Consider the following 22,643-nt stretch of genomic DNA (forward strand, 5'->3'; position numbering starts at 1 on the left):
CACCCCCAAGAACAACACCAGTCAATTGTAGTGCAAACCTTAGGGATTGTAGCATCTAGTCCTACTAATCAATCCGTTTAATTGTTTGAGTACTCGAGTAGCTGCAACAGCACAAAGTGGTCTCCTCAGCTACGTAAACTACTAGAAATAGACCAAGTCAATATCACGCACAAGCAAGTACCCAAATCTTTATGGAGTAAACAAGAAAGGCTGTATATGTAAAATAAAAGCAGGGGAATAACCCACTTGAGACATTTTCACTACAAGTATATATGAAACACAGGTCCACCAGTTGAGAGAAAACATTGCTGAAACAAAAAGCATATTGCTTTTCCATAAATCTGCATATTAGCAGCAATGAAGGACTAATAAGCAATCGCATTGCAACTACAGCCATATTTCTATGAAGCTCATGAAACAGCTATTGAGTCAATTGTCTCATGCAAGTGTAAATGCTAAACAGTGGATTGTACAAATAATGTTGTGCTAGCAGAAGCAAGTAACCAAGTTGGAGATGTGGATTGCAATGGAATGACACAGCCATGTTTTTGGCAAAGATATCTACAGTTTCAGCCACCAAAAGAGAGTGCACTACAATTTCTTATTGTGATTGCTGCCTGGGATTGAAGACTGCAACAGTGATCTAAGATAAAGTACATAATTCGGTGACCAGATATCACAAGGAACAACAGTGGATTTGATTAAGATGTTTAGAATGTATCAAAAATTTGAATAATGATCTTTGTTAGAATTATCATATTTATCATGTCTATTATGGAACATGTCTACAGATTATGTAATGTTAAAATATCTTTAACTGTATATAAAAACAAAACTGTGTTAGCTGTGCAGTAACCAGAAACTACAACACTAAGCTTATTTTCATTACCTATTTTATTATACAGTTTATAAAACAAACATGAAAGCTTTTAAAAAGCAAATATTGGAATATTGTTCCTCCATGTAAGCGGACTTCCAGTTTCAGGATTTACCACCTGTTTTTTTCATGGAATATGGAGAACTCGGCTGCTTCCACAAATGAACACTGTGTCTGCACCCAGGAGAGTTTGCATTCTGCGTATTATAAATGTAGAAGATGAGAAAGAACCAAATATACAACTAACAGATGAGGAAGGATTAGGGTAGTGGTGGTGGTTATTGACAGCCAACTGGTACAGGTCAATTCTGCATCATATTGTTTTGCAATGGCAATACACTGTCTTGCCTTGCAAAATAATAGGTTTACTTTCATGAAGTGGCTGATGGTATGCAGCATCTTGCAGAGATATTTACCTCATTGAATATTACAATTGTAGTTGGTATACTTAAGAGTATGCACACTGCTATTTTCGACACATAATTTGCTAGGATAACTGTTGTATCTATTACATTGTAACTGAATGTTCATCACTCAGCCGTAATATAGACACTGTTCACCAAATAACATTTCCACATTTAGTTTCATCGTTCTAATTAGCCCTACAGTTCTGAGTACAGAATCCAGCAATTCCTTAAGTTTATGTCCCAAACATTTTTTCACCACCTTTATTCCTATTATTGATCACTCTCTGCAGAACCATCCAATCTATACTAAATTTACTCAGCATATTTTAAACCTTTATTCATTTAAATTGTATTTGTAGATATCAAAAAATGTACTCTTGGTTTACTTTATTTACTTTTTGCATATTTATGAAGGATCACTTGAGAGGACATAAGAGGCACAAGAGTTCCAGCTTATATTGGTGTCATCCAGAGTTGTGAATTTGTGGAATTCTCTGCCACAGAAGGCAGTGGAGGCCATTTCACTGGATGAATTTAAAAGTTAGATAGAGCTCTAGGGGCTAGTTGAATCAAGGGATATGTGGAGAAGGCAGGCACAGGTTACTGATTGTAGATGATCAGCCACGATCACAATGAATGGCGGTGTTGGCTCGAAGGGGCAAATGGCCTCCTCCTGTACCTATTTTCTATGTTTCTATGTCTCAAAGCAGACCAATAATTGGTCTCTGTTCTCTTCTGTGCAGCAACTAGGGTAAAAGATGGCCATTACTTTATACTTTCCAAAGCTGTGGATAAAACTTGAGCCATACCAGAAAGTGCTTTATATTCAAAGCCAAATCTGGTGATGCATACACCGGATGTTTTCCCTGAAAAGGCCAGCTATCCCCAAAGTTTTCCAGAAAGCATCTATACCTTAATGGTACAGATGGACCAAATCAATAGTACTTTGCTCAAGTAACATTTTCAATGAGCATTTAAGGTGAGAGGGGAAAGATTTAATGGGAACTTGAGGGGCATCTTTTTCCACACAAAGGGTGGTGGGTATATGGAATGAGCACCTGGAGGAGGTAGCTGAGGTACCATCACAGGCATCACAGGTAGCTGTGACAGTGGGGTAGTGATAGAGTTGCTGCCTTACAGCACCAGAGCTCCGGGTCCCGAACACTGGAGAGAAGGGATGGGTGACTTTTCGGGTCGAGACCCTTCTTCAGACTCGTTAGGGATAAGGGAAACAAAAGATATCGACGATGATGTAGAGAGATAAAGAACAATGAATGAAAGATATGCAAAAAAGTAACGATGATAACGGAAACAGTCCATTGTTAGCAGTTTGTTAGATGAAAACGAGAAGCTAATGCGACTTGGGTGGGGGAGGGATAGTAGAGAGAGAGGGAATGCCGGGGTTACTTGAAGTTAGAGAAATCAATATTCATACTACTGGGCTGTCAGCTGCCCAAGCAAAATATGAGATGCTGTTCCTCCAATTTTCATTTAGCCTCACTCTGACAATGGAGGAGACCTAGGACAGAAAGGTCTGTGTGGGAATGGGAAGGCGAATTGCAGTGTTTAGCAACTGGGAAATCAGGTAGGTTCAGGCGGACTGAGCGAAGGTGTTCAGCGAAACGATTGCCCAGTCTCACCAATGTATAAGAGTCCACATCTTGAACAACGGATACAGTAGATGAGGTTGGAGGAGGTCCAAGTGAACCTCTGCCTAACCTGAAAAGACTGTCGGGGTCCCTTGACAGAGTCGAAGGAGGAGGCATAGGGACAGGTGTTGCATCTTCTGCGGTTGCAGGGATGGGTACCTGGGGAGGGGTTGGTTTGGGTGGGAAGGGATGAGTTAACCAGGGAGTTGCGGAGGGAACGGTCTCTGCAAAAGGCGGAAAGGTGTGGAGATGGGAAAATGTGACTAGTGTTGGGATCGGGTTGGAGGTAGCGAACATTTTGGAGGATTATGTGCTGTATGCGACGGCTGATGGGGTGAAAGGTAAGGACTAAGGGGACTGTCTCTGTTGCGACTAGCGGCGGGGGAACAAGGGCGGAGCTGCGGGGTACCGAGGAGACACGAGTGAGGGCCAAGTGTGCTGTCTGTACGGAGTTTGTATGTTCTCCCTGTGACCGTGTGGGTTTTCTCAGGTTTCCTCCCACATTCCAAAGACATGCAGGTTTGTACGATAATTGGTTTCTAAATTGCCCCTTGTGTGTAGGATGAAAAACTGGGATAACAGGGAATAGTGTACGGGTGGTTGGCGTGGACCTGGTGGTCCGAAGGGCCTGTTTCCATGCTGCATCTCTAAACTGAACTAAATATTTAAAAGGCATTTGGACAGGTCCATGAATAGGAAAGGTTTATCTGGATATGAGCCAAATGCAAGCAGGTGGGACTAATGTAGATGGGGCATCTTGGACAGCGTGGGCAAGTTGGGCCGAAGGGTCTGTTTCCACGCTGCATGACTGAGCTGCCTTTCAAATCTAAGTTGACAAGTGTTCCACCCAATACTATTTTCACCTAATGCTCACACTTCAACTTCCAGCAACGTTTATTGTTGAGTAAACTTATACCAGCATCTTTTTTAATCCAGCAGCCCAGAAGACCATTACATTTCCCTACAAATTTCTCAACTGGGAACAGTTGGCTCACCTCTTTACCTTCAGTTCATAATTGTACACTTGATTATGTCTGAAAATTAAATGAAATTGAAGTTTATTTTGATTTAACTTTTGCATCTTGACGCAAATTATGCCAACAGAACTACAAACTATATTAATTTGGGAATACAATTTTAAAGATAAAATATTGACAATAGTTATTAATAATTTGCTTTCCTTACCATCTTCTCAAACTGCCATCTCAATACTCTCAAAACAGGAACTAAATATAGAAGCTTGTTACTTTGCTCGCTGCGCGTACCTGTAGTCAAGCCAGGAAAGAGTTTTCACAATAGCAAATTGGGATGAAAACAGAAAGGTCAAAGAAATAGGCACTGTGTGTCTCTTCAAATTATCTTCTCTGATGAATTCTTGGAAATTCGCTCTCAATTATTAAATAGAAAATGAAGTGTGGGATCTACTGACCCCCCATGCAAAGCCATCAGTGTTCAGCTGCATGTTAGTCAAATTCTTTGTTATTTCTCTGTACTGAGGGGCTGTGATTGATAGATTCATGCCCAGAATACTTTGTTCTCGTTCGATTTGAAACATTTGTCTGTACTCCTGCAGCTTTACCTCACTGTCTAATAGAGAAGCGTTCTGTTGAAATGTGTTCTGTTTGTTCTTTGCTTTAGTTCTCATTGTGAACACATTATCAGCTTCTATGATAGCAGAGGTTATGCAATTTCTGAAGGCAAGTGTCTCTTGCTCAAGTGCATGCGCCAAATTGTCTATCTTTTGGTCGTCTGATCCAGTACTCATGTGTGTTACTTCGCAACGTTGTGAAAGGATTCCAGTAAGACCATGAAGGAACATCAGCAAAAAAGATTGATTCCTATGGAAAAAAAAGAATATTGTGAAAGGAGGTGAATGGACAGAGGTTGAAACAAAAACTACTGTTGAAACAAGATGGAACAGCTTGCTTTATACAATTTGTTCCATGACATCTTGAGATTCCAAAGTGTTATTCAGCCAATGCAATACGTTGCCTATCAAAATGCAGCACTGTTGTTTTGCAAGTAGCTGCACCACCTAATCTGCAAACAAATTACACAAGCAGCAAATGGGATAAATGTTTTGTTGGCATTGGTTGAGGGATGAACCTAGTAGAATGCCTTGTTCCTCTTCAAAGTACCTTGGGATTATTTTTTTATACATGCATCTGTTTAAAAGCTCATCTGAAAACAGCATTTGTTTCTATTAGTATTGAAATACATTTTAAATCATCTTGGAGAGTGGGGCTGAATTTAAATCTTTTGAATAGGCGCAAGAGATGCTGATACAAGATTGAAACTGTACAAGTTTCAATCTGTACAAGGATTCTCAATTTCTTCTCAACGATCAGTACAAAATAAAACAGTTGAAACAAAATCCGTTTCGTGTGGTAAGGCTCTATTATTCTAAGAACATTTTGCTACAATTAAAGAACAGTTATTTTAGCAACAGGATTAATTTTTTCTAAGGATTATTCATTTTATTAACGGATTGGTTGACATCAAAACAAAGAATTAAATTTGGGAAGCTTAAAACCAATATTTGAACACTACAATGAGATTAATCGTTTAAAATCATTCAAGTATGTCGGCATTTTCATTATATATAAATCAAATTTGGTGCAACATATAAAAAAAAATTATGGAAATTGTCTCATGAAAAATAAAAGACTAGTTCATATGTAGCTTAGTTTTATTTATTATTATCATCACTTGTACCGAGATACGGTGGAAGCTTTTATTTGCATGCTATTCAATCAAGAAAAAACTACATGAATACTGTGCATCCACAGTGCAACGATAAAGGATAAAGGGTACAGCATTTACTGCAGAGATATAACAATGAAATCGGATGTATGATTAAATATAGTTCAAAGGACTCCAATGAAGTATATGGGAGGACCATTCAATTACCCAGGAACAGTAGGGAAGAAACTGTTCCAGAATATGAAGGTAAACGCTTTCAAACTTCTGTAACTCCTGTCTGATGGGAGAAGAGGGGGTTGTCAAAAATTGCAGCAGGATCCGTGAGGTGTTGCATTTGGGGAAGTTTAATATGGCAGGACCTGCATAGTGAATGGTCGGGCTCTGGGGATTGTTGTAGAGCAGAGGGATCTGGGAGTGCTTGAAATTGGCATCCCAGGTAGATAGGGTGGTCAAAAAGGCTTTTGGCACATTGACCTTCATCAGTCAGAGTATTGAGGATAGAAGTTGGGAGGTCGTGTTGCAGTTATACAAGACGTTGGTGAGGCCACATTTAGAGTATTGCGTTCCAGTTTAGGCACCATGTTATAGGAAATATGTTATCAAGCGGGAAAGGGTGCAGAGAAGATTTATGAGGATGTTACTAGGCCTAGAGGGCCTGAGCTGCAGGGAGAGGTTGAGCAGGTTACAAGTCTATTTCTTGGAGTGCAGGAGGATGAGAGGTGATCTTATAAAGGTGTACAAAATCATGAGAGGGATAGATCTGGTAAACACAAAGTGTCTCTTGCCCAGAGTAAGGGAATCGAGAACTAGACGACATAGGTTAAAGGTGAGGGAAGAAAGAATTAATAGGAACCTGAAGGGTAATTTTTTTTACACAAAGGGTGGCAGGCGTATGGAACAAGCTGCCAGAGGAGGTAATTAAGGCAGGTACTATCGCAATGTTTAAGAAGCATTTACATGGATAGGATAAGTTTAGAGGGATATTGGCCAAATGCAGGCAGGTGAGACTAGTGTAAATGGGACATATTGGTTGGTGTGGGCAAGATGGGTCGAAGCGGCTGTTTGTACACTGTATGACTCTATGGCTTAAGAGAGAGTGACTGGGGTGAGAATGGTCCTTGTTTATACTGGTGACCTTACTGAGGCAGCTTGGTGTAGATGGAGTCGATGGAAGGGAGGTTGATTTGGATTATGGTCTGGGCTACGTCCAGAGCTCTCTGCAATTTCTTGCAGTCTTGGATGGAGTTGTTCCCAAACCAGGCTGTGATGCATCCCGATAAGATGCTTTCTACAGCACATCTGTGGAAGCTGGTGAGAGTTGTTGGGAGACATGCTGAACTTCCTAAGCCTTCTAAGGAAGTAGAGGCATTGGTGTGCTTTCTTGGCCATAGCTTCAATATGACTAGTCCAGGACAAATTGCTGGTGATATTTATTTCTAGGAACTTGAAGCTTTCGATCATCTCCACTTTGGTGGCATCAATATAGACTGGAGTGTGTGCACTGCTTCACTTCCTGAAGTCAATCACTATCTCCTTTGTTTTGCTGACATTGACATCGAGGTTATTGTCTTGGCACCATTACTCGGTTCGCAATCCCTTTTCTATACTCCATCTCATCATTATTTGATATCCAGCCCACTATAGTGGTGCCAACTTGTGGTTGGACTCATCTCAGAAGGAGATGAGACAGCCTATAGGGATGAAATCCAAAGGCTGGCAGCATGGTGTTCAGTGAACAATCTTGTCCTGAACTCCTCCAAAACAAAGGAACTTATAATTGACTTCAGGAAAACCAGTGTAGAATACGACCCACTCTACATCAATGGGGTCTGTGTGGAAAGGGTACCCGCTTTCAGGTTCCTGGGTACGCACATCGCAGAGGATCTTACCTGGTCTACCAACACCATCACCACAGTAAAGAAGGCACAGCAGAGACTCCACTTCCTGAGGATCCTCAGGAAAACCAACCTGCAGGAGAAGCTCATGATGTCCTTCTATCGCTGCTCCATCGAGAGAGTGCTGGCATACTGTATAACCACATGGTATGCCAGCTGCTCAGAAAAGGACAGGAAGGCCCTTCAGAGGGTCATCACAACGGCCCAGAAGATCATCGGCTGCTCACTGCCCTCCCTGGAGCACCTATTCAGCCTACGCTGCCTCAGTAGAGCAGGCAAAATAATAAAAGATCCATCCCACCCCGGCCACCGTCTGTTTGTTCATCTGCCCTCTGGTCGACGTTTCAGGTCGATCAAATCCCGAACAAACAGACTTAAGAACAGTTTTTACCCCAGGGCCATACGAGAACTGAACACTACCTTCTGCACTACGCAACACTGTTAAAAAATCTTTGTACTTAATATAATTGTATTTATTTGTTTTTTGCATTTATTGCATATATGTTGTACGCACCGTCAGGATTGGCTATTTTTTAATTTCGTTGTACTCGTTGCAATGACAATAAATGAATATTATTATTATTATTATTATTGAGTTGGATTGGTATTTGGCTGGAGTCATGAGAGTATAAGGAGTCTAGTTGGGGGGCTGACAACGCATCCTTGTGGAGCACCAGTGTGGAGGATTATTATGGAGGATGATGTGTCACCTATCCTGACTGATTGTGGTCTGTGGGTTAGGAAATCAGGATCCATTTGTAGAGGGGTGCTGACCAATTTCCACGAGTTTGGCGATAAGCTTGGTTGGGATAATAGTATTGAAAGCAGAGCTTTAATCGATGAATAGGAGTCTGACATTGGTGTCCTTATGCAGGTGTTCCACAGTGTAGGGCCAGACAGATAGCATCAGCTGTGGATCTGTTGTGACAGTAAACAAACTGCTGTGGATCAAGGCTGCTTGTTAGGCTAAAGTTAATGTGTACCATAATCTGCCTCTAGAAGCACTTCATGATGGTAGATGTCAAGACCACAGGATGGTAGTCATTAAGGTATGAGCTTGCTTTTATTGGTCTTCTTAAAGCATGTACTGTAGGTACCTCAGAATGGAGTAGGGCAAGGTTAAGGATGTCCGTGAATACTTTCGTTAGTTGGTCCACGTAGGTCCCAAGTACAAGGCCAGGGACTCCATATGGGCCAGTCGCTTTCCGCAGGTTCATCTTCAGGAAGGCCGATCTTACTTCTGCAACAGTGACCGTGGGAACAGGTACACTTGAGTATGTCAAAGCGGATATCATCACTGTTGGCCTACTGCTTAAAGTAAGTATAGAAGGCATTAAGTTCATAAGGAAGGGATGCACGATAACCAGTAATGTTCCCTGATTTAGCTTTGTCAACCTTTATTGTGTTCAAGCCTTGCCACAGTCGACTGGTTCAAGCCTTGCCACAGTCGACAGGTGTTTAAGTGGTTATGCTCAGACTCAAGTTTGTCCCGGTATTGCCGCCTGGCATTCCTGATGGCATTGCGAAGATCGTTGAAAGATTTCTTGTACTGCTTAGGATTGTTTGACTTGTACATTGCAATCTCAGCTTTCACCTGGGAATGGATCTCATGGTTCATTCATAGTTTCCGATTAGGAACGCTCAGGTTGTCGTCTCTGGCTTGCATTCCTCTATGCACTTACTGAATAAATCTGTCAATGGTATATCATTTAGGTTGGCCACAGATTCCCCAAATATGGACCAATCAAAGCAGTCAGTAGGATGTCATCGGTTTCTGCAGACCACTAGTGTACAACTTTCTGTACTGGAACTTCCTGCTTCAGTTTCTGATTGTAGGCAGGGGGTAGAATCAAAGCTAGATGATCAGATATCTTGAAATGTGGCCAGGGAATGGAGCAGTAGGCATTTTTTTATGGATGTGTAGTTAAAGGTGTTCTGGCACCTGGTGGGACAAGAGCCATGCTGATATTATTTTGATAGTACACTCTTGAGATTGGCTTGATTGAAGTCCCTAGATAAAATGGCTAGGGCTTCAGGGAGTCTTGTCACAAGGCTGTTGGTAGTGAGTACAGTTCATTCAAAGCAAGCTTGACATCAGCAAGGGAAGGGATGTAGACTGCTGTCAGAATAGCTGAGGTGAAATCATGCAGCAGGTAGTAGGGACAGCATTTCACTGTTAAATATTCCAGCTCTGGGGAGCATGACCTTGCCAGGACTGTCATGTCTGAGTACCATGAGGTGTTAATGAGGAAGCAGACCCCTCAAGATTGCCTGAAGAGGCCGTGCGGTCCATCTGGTGAAGGGAGAAGTTCTAGGGCTGAATGGCGCAGTCAGGTATATCAGGTCAGGCAAAGCAGCAGCGAGAACAAACGTTGGCTGGACTTGGTGAGTCTTGAGTGCAGGTTTAAAAAGAGGGCAAACAACAGGTTAGCAGTCTTTGAGTGCAGGTCGGTCAAAGCACATACCTTCAAGCTCATCAGAGGAAGGAAGGTTAGGAGTGAGTGTGGGGATTGGCTGAACAATTAGATTGGAAGATTGGTAAATTGGACAATTAGGCAATTTAGCAACTGATATAAGCAAGGCTTGCTCAAGGGGTGTGGCCCTGTGAGAAAAGTGCGAGTCTTTGGCTGTGAATCTTAGTGCCCTGTGAGCAAAGTGCGAGTCTTTGGCTGCAAGTCTTAGTGCCCTGCTAGAAAAGTGCGAGTCTTTGGCTGCGAGTCTTTGGCGAGGAGGCTGAGGGAGGACGCCACACCAAACGCTAGAGCGGGAGAGACGAAAGAAGGAAATGCCAAGCAAGCTGATTCATTGTAATACTTGCAGGATGTGGGAGGTCAGGGACACTGATGGTGCCTCTGGCTGCTACAAGTGCGAGAAGTGTATCCAGGTACAGCTCCTGAAGAACTGTGTTGGGGAACTGGAGAAGCAAGTTGATGACCTCAGGTTCGTCCGAGAAACGGAATCGTTCCTCGACAAGTTCTACAGTGAAATTATTACACCGAAGGTACTGGAAGAGAGAAGGTGGGTGACGGTGAGAAAGGGAAGGAAACATGGAGTGCAAAGGTCTGCGGGTGTTGAACCTCTTGAGAACAGGTTCACCCACTTGGAAGCTGTCGGGCAAGAAGATGTTACCACACTGAGCGGCAGACTGGCTTGCAAAGCAAAAAGTGCTGTTGAGCCAAAACCAAAGAGGCTGACATCAGGCAACAGCGTGGTAGTTGGAGACTCCATTGTGAGAGGTACGGACAGGGGTTTCTGCGGCAACAGACAGGATTCGAGGATAGTGTGCTGCCTCCCTGGTGCCAGGATCCAGGATGTCACGGACAGAGTGCAGAAAATCCTCAAGGGCGAACAGCCGGAAGTGGTAGTGCATGTTGGCATAAACGATGTCGGAAAGAAGGGGATGAATATTCTGCAGTGTGACTTTAGAGAGCTCGGAAAAATGCTGAAAAGCAGGACCTCCAGGGTGGTTATCTCCGGTTTGCTTCCAGTTCCTCGTGCTGGCGAGAGCAGGAACAGGGAGATACAGGACCTGAATGTGTGGCTGAGGAAATGGTGCAGGGGGCAGGGATTTAGATTCTTAGATCACTGGGATCTGTTTTGGGGTAAGGGGGAATTGTACAAAAGGGAAGGATTGCACCGTAACAGGTGGGGGGCCAGCATTCTGGCAGGCAGGTTTGCCACTGCTACACGGGTGGTTTTAAATTAAATAAGGGGGGGGGGGGTCAAATGGGATAGTCAAGGATGGAGTTAAAGGGAAAGAGAATAAAGGGATAGTTAATGACCCCAGAATTAACGGGAAAGAAAGCTCACAAAGGGATAGGAGAGTATGGCCAAGTGTAATAGGGATCGATGTGAAGGGTGAGAGGAATAAGGAATTAAAAGTATTGTATATGAATGCGCGAAGTATAAGAAGTAAAGTAGATGAGCTTGAGGCTCAGTTAGAGGTTGGTAGATATGATATTGTGGGGATTACAGAGACGTGGCTGCAGGAGGATCGGGACTGGGAACTTAATATTCAGGTGGGCAGAGGCGGTGGGGTAGCTCTGCTGGTGAGGGATGAAATTCAGCCCCTTGCGAGGGAAGACATAGGGACTGACGAGGTAGAGTCACTGTGGATTGAGTTGAGGAATTGTAAAGGCAAGAAGACACTAATTGGTGTTATCTACAGACCCCAAATAGTAGCCCGGATGTAGGGTGTAAGTTGCAGCAGGAGTTAAAACTGGCATGTAAGAAAGGTAATGCCACTGTGGTGATGGGGGATTTCAATATGCAGGTAGACTGGGAAAATCAGGTTGGTTCAGGACCCCAAGAAAGAGAGTTTGTAGAGTGCTTCCGAGATGGATTCTTGGAGCAGTTTGTAATGGAGCCTTTTAGAGAAAAGGCAATTCTGGACTTAGTGTTGTCCAATGAACCAGATTTGATAAAGAGAACTCGAGGTAAAGGAACCGCTTGGAGGTAGTGATCATAATATGATTAGTTTTAATCTGCAATTTGAGAAGGAAAAGGTTAAATCGGAAGTGTCAGTGATGCAGTTGAACAAAGGGGACTATGAAGGCATGAGAGAGGAGCTGGCCAAGGTAGACTGGAAAGGGATCCTAGCAGGAATGACGGTGGAACAGCAATGGCAGGAATTTCTGGACATGATCCGGAAGACGCAGGATCATTTCATTCCAAAAAGGAAGGAAGATTCTAAGGGGAGTAGGAGGCAACCGTGGCTGACAAGAGAAGTTAGGGATGGAATAAAACCAAAAGAAAAGATGTATAACACAGCAAAGAGTAGCCGGAAGCCAGAGGATTGGGAAAATTTCATAGGACAACAAAAGGTAACAAAACGGGCAATATGGGCTGAAAAGATGAAGTACGAGGGGAAGCTGGCCAAGAATATAAAGAGGGACAGTAAAAGCTTCTTTAGATATGTTAAGAGAAAAAGAGCAGCAAAGTCAAATGTGGGTCCCTTGAAGGCGGACACGGGTGAAATTATTATGGGTAACAAGTAAATGGCAGAAGTGTTGAACAGGTATTTTGGATCTGTCTTCACTAAGGAAGACACAAGCAATCTCCCAGATGTACTGGAGGGCAGAGGATCTAGGTGGGTAGAGGAACTGAAAGAAATTTTCATTAGGCGAGAAATAGTATTGGGTAGACTAATGGGACTGAAGGATGATAAATCCCCTGGGCCTGATGGTCTGCATCCCAGGGTCCTCAGGGAGGTGGCTCTAGAAATAGTGGACGCATTGGTGATTATTTTCCAATGTTCAATAGATTCAGAATCAGTTCCTGTGGATTGGAGGATAACTAATGTTATCCCACTATTCAAGAAAGGAGCGAGAGAGAGAAAACGGGGAATTACAGACCAGTTAGCCTGACTTCGGTAGTGGGAAAGATATTGGAGTCAATTATTAAAGAAATAATAATGGAGCATTTGGATAGCAGTAAAAGGATGTCCAAGTCAGCATGGATTTATGAAAGGGAAATCATGCTTGACTAATCTTCTGGAATTTATTGAGGATGTGACAAGTAAAATGGATGAAGGGGAGCCAGTGGATGTAGTGTATCTAGACTTTCAGAAAGCCTTTGATAAGGTCCCGCACGGGAGGTTGGTGACTAAAATTAGAGCACATGGTATTGGGGGTAGGGTGTTGACATGGATAGAAAATTGGTTGACCGACAGGAAGCAAAGAGTAGGAGTAAACGGGTCCTTTTCAGAATGGCAGGCAGTGGCGAGTGGAGTGCCGCAAGGCTCAGTGTTGGGGCCGCAACTGTTTATCATATATATTAATGATTTGGAAGAGGGAATTAGAAGCAACACTAGCAAGTTTGCGGATGACATAAAGCTGGGTGGCAGTGTAAACTGTGAAGAGGATGTTAGGAGGTTGCAGGGTGACCTGGACAGGTTGAGTGAGTGGGCAGATGCGTGGCAGATGCAGTATAATATAGATAAATGTGAGGTTATCCACTTTGGCGGCAAAAACAAGGAGGCAGATTATTATCTCAATGGTGTTAGGTTAGGTAAGGGGGAGGTGCAGCAAGACCTGGGTGTCCTTGTACACCAGTCACTGAAACTTGGCGTGCAGGTACAGCAGGCAGTGAAGAAAGCTAATGGAATGTTGGCCTTCATAACAAGAGGATTTCAGTATAGGAGTAAAGAGGTTCTTCTGCAGTTGTATAGGGCCCTGGTAAGACCACATCTGGAGTATTGTGTACAGTTTTGATCTCCGAATTTGAGGAAGGACATCCTTGTAATTGAGGCAGTGCAGCGTAGGTTCATGAGATTGATCCATGGGATGGCGGGACTGTCATGTGAGGAAAGATTGAAAAGACTAGGCTTGTATTCACTGGAGTTTAGAAGGATGAGAGGGGATCTTATAGAAACATATAAAATTATAAAAGGACTGGACAAGCTAGATACAGGAAAAATGTTCCCAATGTTGGGTGAGTCCAGAACCAGGGGCCAAAGTCTTAGAATAAAGGGGAGGTCATTTAAAAGAGTGGTGAGAAAAAACTTTTTCACCCAGAGAGTTGTGAATTTGTGGAATTCTCTGCCACAGAGGGCAGTGGAAGTCAAATCACTGGATGGATTTAAGAGAGAGTTAGATAGAGCTCTAGGGGCTCGTGGAATCAAGGGATATGGGGAGAAGGCCGGCACGGATTATTAATTGGGGATGATCAGCCATGATCACAATGAATGGTGGTACTGGCTCGAAGGGCCGAATGGCCTCCTCCTGCACCTATTTTCTATGTTTCTATGTCTCTGTGAAATGGAGTAAGCAGCTCTCAATGATGGAATGACAATAATTTATTCCTGCAAGCTTCATATTGATGATGAATTTAATACTTCAATGCCATAGTAACAAGTGGACAAAGACAAATGTGCTGCTTTGAGAATAAAAGGTAAATTAAGAAGAAATTAGGAAGTTATTAAGAAACAAACATGCATGAATCTTACCTCCAAAGTATTGTCAAAATTCCTTTAAAGGGATTTGGTAGATGCCATTTCAGGAGAATACCCATTTTGAAGCACAGCCAATATTCTGGGTAGATTTTCAGAGGCTCGCATTGCATTGGACCGAACAGCCAGTCTTTCACTGGAGCCAGCGTATAATCTGGGGAGAATATTCTGAAGTTCGATTTTTGGGATGTAGCTACAATGGCATAAAAATCTTCTATTGTCTTATCTGTGGAAATATAAACAGTACTCAAATAAATATAGATAGGATAGACATATAAATGTATGATTAATATTTTAGCAAAATGTCCCTGTTAATTTTATTTATTGAAAGATTAACTTGAAAATGTGCAATTCCGAATTATGTAAACAGCAAGAACAGTGACCAAAAATAATTAATCAGATAGTAGAATTTTTAACATGAATCTGCCAGTTTAATTAATCTGTTTACAGAATTAAAGCATTAGAAAACAAAACAGCTCGGATCACATCTTATATCAAATTTAAAGTGATATAAAAAACATCAATCATAGTAGGCATATTGGATTTTTCAAGAGAAAGCAAAAGGAAGCAACAGCACAGCAATGCTAATGAGGTTGTTATTAGATCCAAAACAATAAACTCAAGGAATACTTTAAAACTGAACTTGATCATTTATTTCTCATTAGAATAAGCCTCAAGTTTTTATTTCTGTCAAACATTCTCTGCTCTGGAGGTTAGAAAACAAACAAAATGTTTAGAAAAAAAGGTAAAGTGAAATATTAATTAAAATATCTGAAACTGTGCAGACAGTAAGGTACCTTAAACTGTTGAGGCAAAGTGAAACAGGGTTCACTCACAATGCTAAATGGACTTAAAACAATTTGTCAACTGAAAGGAGAGATTAATTTTTCAATTAGAAAATGATGCACATTGAATGTAACAAATTAATCTATGTCAGTCTATTTTGTATTCGTCACTTGTTTAAGCATGTTATTTTTTTATCTATTGTCTTCACTTCATTTCAGCAAGTTTCTAAAGTCGAAAATTATTGTTAAATATTTGCACACAAAATATGGTCCAGGGAGCGTACAGAAGCTTGTTCATGGTACTATATCATTGGGTTGGCTCCTACCAGGAAATCTCTCTTAAAGGTTCGTACATTTGATTTTTTTTTTTAAATTTAAAAATACAAGATTAACTGAAGTCAATTTTATCCACCATTTGCAAAAAATAAAGTACTCGTGTAAATATTGAGTTGTTCATTAGTGAGTTGTATATTTAGTCAACATTGTACTTGAAGGGCAGTATTTTAAGTTTGTAACACTTCTACTCCACTCATAATAAAGTCAACCCTCAGTTTCCTGTACTCCAAGGAATGAGGTCCTCACCTCTCCCTATAACTCAGGCTTCGAGTTTTGGCAACATCCTTGTTCATCTTCACTGCACTCTTTCCAGTTTAACGGCATCTTTCTGATAGATCCCTCAGCCCTACACACTCCGCAGGGTCCTACCATTCAATGTGTAGATCCTGTCCTGGTTTGACATCCCAAAATGCAACACGCCACAGGTAACTAAATTAAATTCCATTTGCCATTCCTCGGTCCATTTATCCAGCTGATCAAGATCCCACTGTAATTCTTGATAACCTTCTTCACCACCTAAGATACTACCTATTTTAGTGTCATCAGCAAACTTACTAATTATGCCTTGTCCATTTTCATTCAAATTGGTGAAATTGATGAGAAACAGCAGTGGGCCTATCACAGATCCCTGAGGCACATCATTAGTCACAGGCCTCCAGTCTGAAAAATCTTTCACCACCAACCTCTGTTTCCTACCATGATGTCAATTCTATATCCAGCTAGCTAGCTCTCCCTGGAACCAATGCAATTCAATCTTCAAGAGCATTCAACCATGCAGAACCATATCAAAGGCCTGGCTTATACCCATATAAACTACATCAATGTCTTCATCTACCTTCTTGGTTACTTTTTCCAAAACCCGATCAAATTTGTGAGACACAATCTCCCAGGTACAAAACCATGTTGGCTAACCTTAATCAACCCATTTGTCTAAATGCATGTATTTCCTTCCCTCAGCATCTCTCCAGTAACTTTCCTACCAGATAGAAAAACAAATAAATACACAAAAGGGCACAAAGTGCTGTAGTAACTCGATTGGTCAGGCAGCATCTCTGGAAAACATGGATAAGTGACATTTCAAGTCGAGACTGAAGAAGGGTCACCTATTCATATTCTCCAGAGATGTTGCCTGACCTGAGTTACTCCAGCACTTTCTGTCCTTTTGTGTTCATACCACATATATTAGGCTCACTGGTCTATAGTTCCTAGTTTTTTCTTTACAGCTCTTCTTAAATAGAGGTACAACAATAACCACCCTGCAGTCTTCCAGTGTCTTACCTGCGACTTATATATATCACCAAGACGCCTGCAATTTCTTTTGCAGCTTCCTAAAGTGTCCTTGGATAGATCTGATCAGTAGGAGGTCTATCTATAATGCATCTTAGGACTTCTAGTACCTCGATGACTATAACACAGACTGTTCTCAAGACATCTTCATTATCTGTCCCGTTCCCCAGACTTCATGTTTTTTCTCCATGATTTTTCCCCACGGTAAAATCAGGGAATAAATATTCATTAAAGACATTGCCCATCTGCCAACTTCCTGTCTGATATCATCAAAGTTGGACTTTGACTTGTGTACCAACCCAGTCCTTATCCATAACTATTTTAAAGCTAATAGAACTGTTGTGGTCACTGATACAAAAAAGGTTCTCTCACTGACCCTTCAGTCACTTGCTCTGCCCAGTTCCCTCAAAGTAGGTCAAGCTTTGCCCTCTTCCCTTTGGAGTCTTCTATCTATTGTCTTTGGAAATTTTCCTGAACACCCTTGACAAAATTCCACCCAGTCTAAGCCTTTGGCACTGTGGCAGTTTCAGTTCATATTGGCCTCATATAGCCTCATATATAGCCTCATATAGTCATCTCGGGCTACTGCTATGATGTTCTCCTTAAATCGATAAAGCAAGTCCATCTCCTCTATTGTCCCTACCTCTATTTGCCTGTTGCATCTGTACCCTGGAACATTAAGATGCCAGTCCTGGCCCTTCCTTAGGCAGTTACTGAGTATTGTGTTGCTCAGGACACTATGGGCAACTGCAGTCCTTAATTAGATGCTATAACAAAATCAAGGAGCACATATTCATTATCGGTTTTAAAAAACTGGTCCATTATCCAAAAGTTACTTAATTGTCCCATAACATTTTAAACAAAAAACTGTGTGCAAGTTAACAATGTTAAATTATTTTAAAATTATATGAATGAATTTGGATGATGGGAGTCAATGATGCGAGAGAACTGTTTTATTTTTTTTAAAACAAAGGAAAACCAACCTGGTTATTTCTGGGAGAAAAAAAAGCTCTAACTTACTATGAGCTTGCAGATCTCCTTTAACTACAGTTGTAATTTAATGTTACATTGTTTTAGAATGCACTATGTTTAACAAACATAAAAACAGAATGTATTGGGGGAAAAAAGTTAATCAGACTTCAGGGCAGAGCATTAGACATATTGTAGTTCCTGCTCCCTTGAGTGCAGAAACATTCAATAGAAGAACACTAATAAAGTGAAGAAAGTCTTATAATAACAGCAGGATATCCATTAAAATGTTTGGCAAATGATTGACAAAAGATTCCATCCACAGCCATACAGATGCAGCATCACTTGCAAAATGAGTACAGCATTTTACGAGAAAGTTTCATATTCATTGTTTTCTTTTCTAAACATATCTAAATTATAACATTTATTATCACTTTGTACTACTCTAGAAAATCGTATTTATAACTTGGTACTACTATAGAGTTAGTGAAAGAATTTTAGAAGTACATCTAAAAGTTAATAGATTTTAAATCTGAGGTAGAAAATGAAATAATTCAAAACATTTTATGTGCAAAGTTTCCAAACTGATTTCTCTTTTTTTTTTTTAATCCATAAATTCAATTTAACACAATGGGAAAAAAAATATCAAAGATAATTGCTCAGTGAAGGGAGAATTTTCAAATCTACTTCAGACAATATCAATTCTATGAGATGCAGCCTTTTCTGGATACATATTATGAAAGATATGGCAATCAGCCAGAGTGGCAAGAAGGTTACATCTACAACAAATTGATAATAGTCAGTGGATAATGAAGTCCAATTACGTTTGAAAGCTATATTTAAATGGAATTAGAAAAAGAGAGAGATTACTATAATCACTTAATAATTGTCAATGTGTTGAAAAAAAATCAATTTGAAGTACTATTATAGCACTATTATTCTAGGACATTGAGTTGTTGATTTACAAGTTTGCTAACTAGCTGATTTCACACTAATAGCAGAAAAGGGGCAATGTTCTAATGATATTGAATCAGATATTTAGTGATGAAATGTTGTGATGACAACATTTCAGGTCAGGACCCTGCTTCAAATAGTACAATCATGTTTTAGCTATATTTTAATTGTTGTCGCCTTAGAACTTAGCAACCAATATACAGTATGCATTAAATGCTACTCATTAAATGAATCTACAGGGAATTAAAGAAAAATAAAGCAAAATGACAACAGAAAACCAACCCCAAACAAACCTGTCAGATTCTATTTATTTTGACTGAGAAAATAGGTCAACTAATGCATTTTTGTGTATGCACAAACAGGAGACTGAAGATGGTGGAATCTTGAGTAACAATCAAAGTGCGATAGGAACTGAGCAGATCAGGCAGCATTGGAAGGAAATGGAAAGACAACGTTTTGGGCTGGGACACTTCTTCAGATTGATAAAGGGTCGAGACCTTAAACGTGACCTACTCATACTTTATTATTAAGTAGGAGAGGGAAGTGCAGGGGGATGTACAGAAGGATCTTTGATGTACAGAGAAATTTTGGAGTCCAAGCCGTAACTCACTGAAAATGGCAAAACAAGTAGATAGAGTGGTAAAACAGCACATGGTATGCTTACCTTCATTGGTTGGAGCAATGAGTATGAAAGTTAGGAATTCATAATGCAGCTTTTTAGTGCATTGTTTAGGGTGCATTTGAAGTATTGCATGCAGTTCTGGCCGCCCCATTACAGGAAGGCTCTGGAGGCTTTGGAACCGGTGCAGAGGTTTACCCAAATAATGCCTAGATTAAGGGGCATTAGTTACAGAGAGGTTGAACAAGCCTATATTGTTTTCTCTGGAATGCCGGAGGTTGCAGGGAATAAGCGAGTTCGGTATCTCAATTGCGCATGCCCAAGTCATAGGTCACACGCTAAACATTCTCACCGGCTGAGCTGCTGCGTGTATACAGACCTGGGTTTCATCCTTATTTTCCAGTTTTGCTTCTTCGAGATAAGAAAATACTGCTTTCAAAACTATTAATTAGGTGTATTTATGGTTAATTTGTACAAAATTACGATGATTTTGTTGGTTTTATTGCTTTATGCTTCGGTGAGTGAGCAAGATCGTGACGATTTTCTTTTGCATTGTACTTGTACTGGTATGTAATGGACATGTTTACAGGACCCTATTTGAATCAACATATGATTGACTTTGTTATTTATTTTGTTTTATATGTTACTGGGCAAAGCTATGCGTATTTGTGTAATTTTGGGCTGTGGGAGTAGCACGTATCACCTGAATAAGTGGATGCAGAATGTGTGTGACAGCCACTACTGTCAATTTGCAACGGCAATCTGATTCTGCCCACCTCCCTTCAAACACGAGGAAAAAAAAACTGCGATGCTGGTTTAAATTGAAGGTAGACACAAAATGCTGGAGTAACTCAGTGGGTCAGGCAACACCTCGGGAGAGAAGGAATGGGTGACATTTCGGGTCGAGACCCTTCTTCAGAAGTCTGGAGAATAAGCGAGTTTGGTATCTTGGCTGCTTCAGACTTCTGAAAAAGGATCTCGACCCGAAACGTCACCCGTGAATGTACAGCACCCTTTAGCCCAACCAGCCCATGCCAGTGTTTCTCATGCACTCAAACGTTCTACATCAGATACAAAAAGACCTTCTTTTCATTTGAGGCAGTTCTGTAAATAATAAAAGCTTCCCCATTTGTCTATTGTTACAAGTAACTAATATTAATTTTAAAAGCTTTATTGTTACCTGTACACAGCAAAGGATTCTGCAGTAAGATTGTCATATAATTTTCATTCCAGATGTCCTCGATTTTTAAAGATATTTTCCCACATGGTGAGATCAATCCTATTTTTGTTAATTCGTTTTTCTGGGTGGAATCCATCATCATACCATGTAGTAACACAGAACAGTGAATATTATTGTACACTAGCAGTGGAGATAGGTTTGTGACAACAGTGATGGTCTGTGTAAGATCTTTGTAAATCTGAGAGCATTGATCTTCTTTATGGCAGCTGCTCAAATCCAATATGCCTTGCAAATCCATTCTTGATTTCTTTGATGGAGGCTCTATCGGAATCTGAGGAAATGATGCAGATACTCCAAATTTGCTCAGCTTCACTACTTTACTTTGTGACTGAATCACTGTTGCAGTATTAAGGAGGTCAGGGTTGATCACGAGCGACAAACTCACCCAGTCAAATTTTCTGCAGGGAACCAGACATAAGGGTCAAATTAACTAATTTGTGACTACTCAAAGAGGGTACAAGAAAAGTTTGACATAACAAGCTTAGAATTCTCACCAGAGTCCTTCATAAAATTGATATTTAGTGTTTTCATTGTTGATAGTTGTGTAAACAAATAAAAACTGAAAACTTTGCTTATAAAGAAGTGTGCAAAATTATAAAACCTCTATTGCCAAATGCATCACAGCAGAAATGTCATTTTCTGACATTTTATAATCATGCATACTTCAGTAACAGTACGTTCAGAAGGAGCAACCAAGCCATTGTGAGGGCAGCATGGAGGGAGCGCCCATGCCAATGCAGGCCCATGTAGTGAAGTGGTTGAGCTGATGCAGGCCAACACAGGACGAGGATCAGAGTGCTTGGTCCAAATCTGGGTTGCATTGGGAAAGCTGATTTGTGAGTAACCCTCATGCTTGATTACCTGGCAGCTGTTAAGTCTGGTGTGTGCTGAACAACTGAGCTTTTACTGTTTGTCTAATTATTACATATTCTATTCTAATTACACATCTTGTACACAAAATGGCTTTGTACGGAACAGCAAAAAGTCTGCTATATGTGTTCTATAACCATTAATTGTGCATCTTATACACTGTGCAGATGCTGGTTTAAACCGAAGATAGTCACAAAAAGCTGGAGTAACTCAGCGGGACAGGCAGCATCTCTGGAGAGAAGGAATGGGTGACGTTTCGGGTCAAGACCTTTCTTCAGACTGAAACTGTAATGGCCACAACAGCATAATTCCATGCATTGATCCAGACTCCAAGTTCACAATATTTCTTGCACTTAAGTAAACACACGTCAGTCCTTCATTATCCCCTTATTCATGAACCTCTTCCTAACTATGCTTCCTTCGAGACTTACTTGTCACAACCTGCTGACTCAGCCCTTCCATTTGCTGACCTACTGCTCTGGTCCCCTCCCCCCTCAATCCTCCAGGTCTGCCGCCTCACCCATTTGAGGAACCATATTTTTGAGGGGACTTCCTGGGCAGTGTGTTCTCGTAATTCTGTCTGGATTAAAGAAATTATAGTTTTTAAGAGTTCTGGATTACATTTGCCAGAAAATTAGTAGTGGACCTGCATTTGCTTTTGTCTTTTGCCATATTTCCCCGGTGTTGGACGAATAAAGGAATATATTATTATATTTACTCACAACGTGCTGGATTCAGATAATTGTACTCCTACTATCCAGCTACCATCGACTACACGTTGCCAGATCTTCTGTACTGGATAATTTAATGTCTGATTGACAGAGCAAGTCGCTTCAGTGGGGAGCTGTAGGTCAGAATCCTCCTCATGCCAAAGAGAAACCAAACCTTCCTATGAAGATACAAACATTTTATTGCTAATAATAATAATCATATTTATTCTATTTTGTTGAAATAAACAGCTTCATTGTCATGATATTTCAAAACTATTTTAAAGTGAAAATTGAGAGTAAAGTACAAATATGGCATCTGTTGATTTGTTCAAATGGAATTGAAGAGAATTCTAAATTCAGTTCAGTGTGATTGGAAGATTCATTGAGGGATAT

The 22,643-nt window shown here is 40.9% G+C and overlaps 1 protein-coding gene across 1 annotated transcript; it reads right to left on the bottom strand.

The window, feature by feature from the left end:
- Positions 1–876: 876 nt before the first annotated feature.
- On the bottom strand, positions 877–22,120 carry LOC144591384 (Fanconi anemia group B protein-like; the record flags this gene model as incomplete). The annotated part of the gene is made up of 4 exons (XM_078395597.1): positions 877–4,771; positions 14,478–14,706; positions 20,611–21,068; positions 21,972–22,120. Coding segments are annotated over 4 exons (1,278 nt in total), but the record flags the coding sequence as incomplete, so codon positions are not given.
- Positions 22,121–22,643: the final 523 nt, after the last annotated feature.

Source organism: Rhinoraja longicauda, unplaced genomic scaffold (genome assembly GCF_053455715.1).
Source record: "Rhinoraja longicauda isolate Sanriku21f unplaced genomic scaffold, sRhiLon1.1 Scf000968, whole genome shotgun sequence".
NCBI lineage: Eukaryota > Metazoa > Chordata > Chondrichthyes > Rajiformes > Arhynchobatidae > Rhinoraja > Rhinoraja longicauda.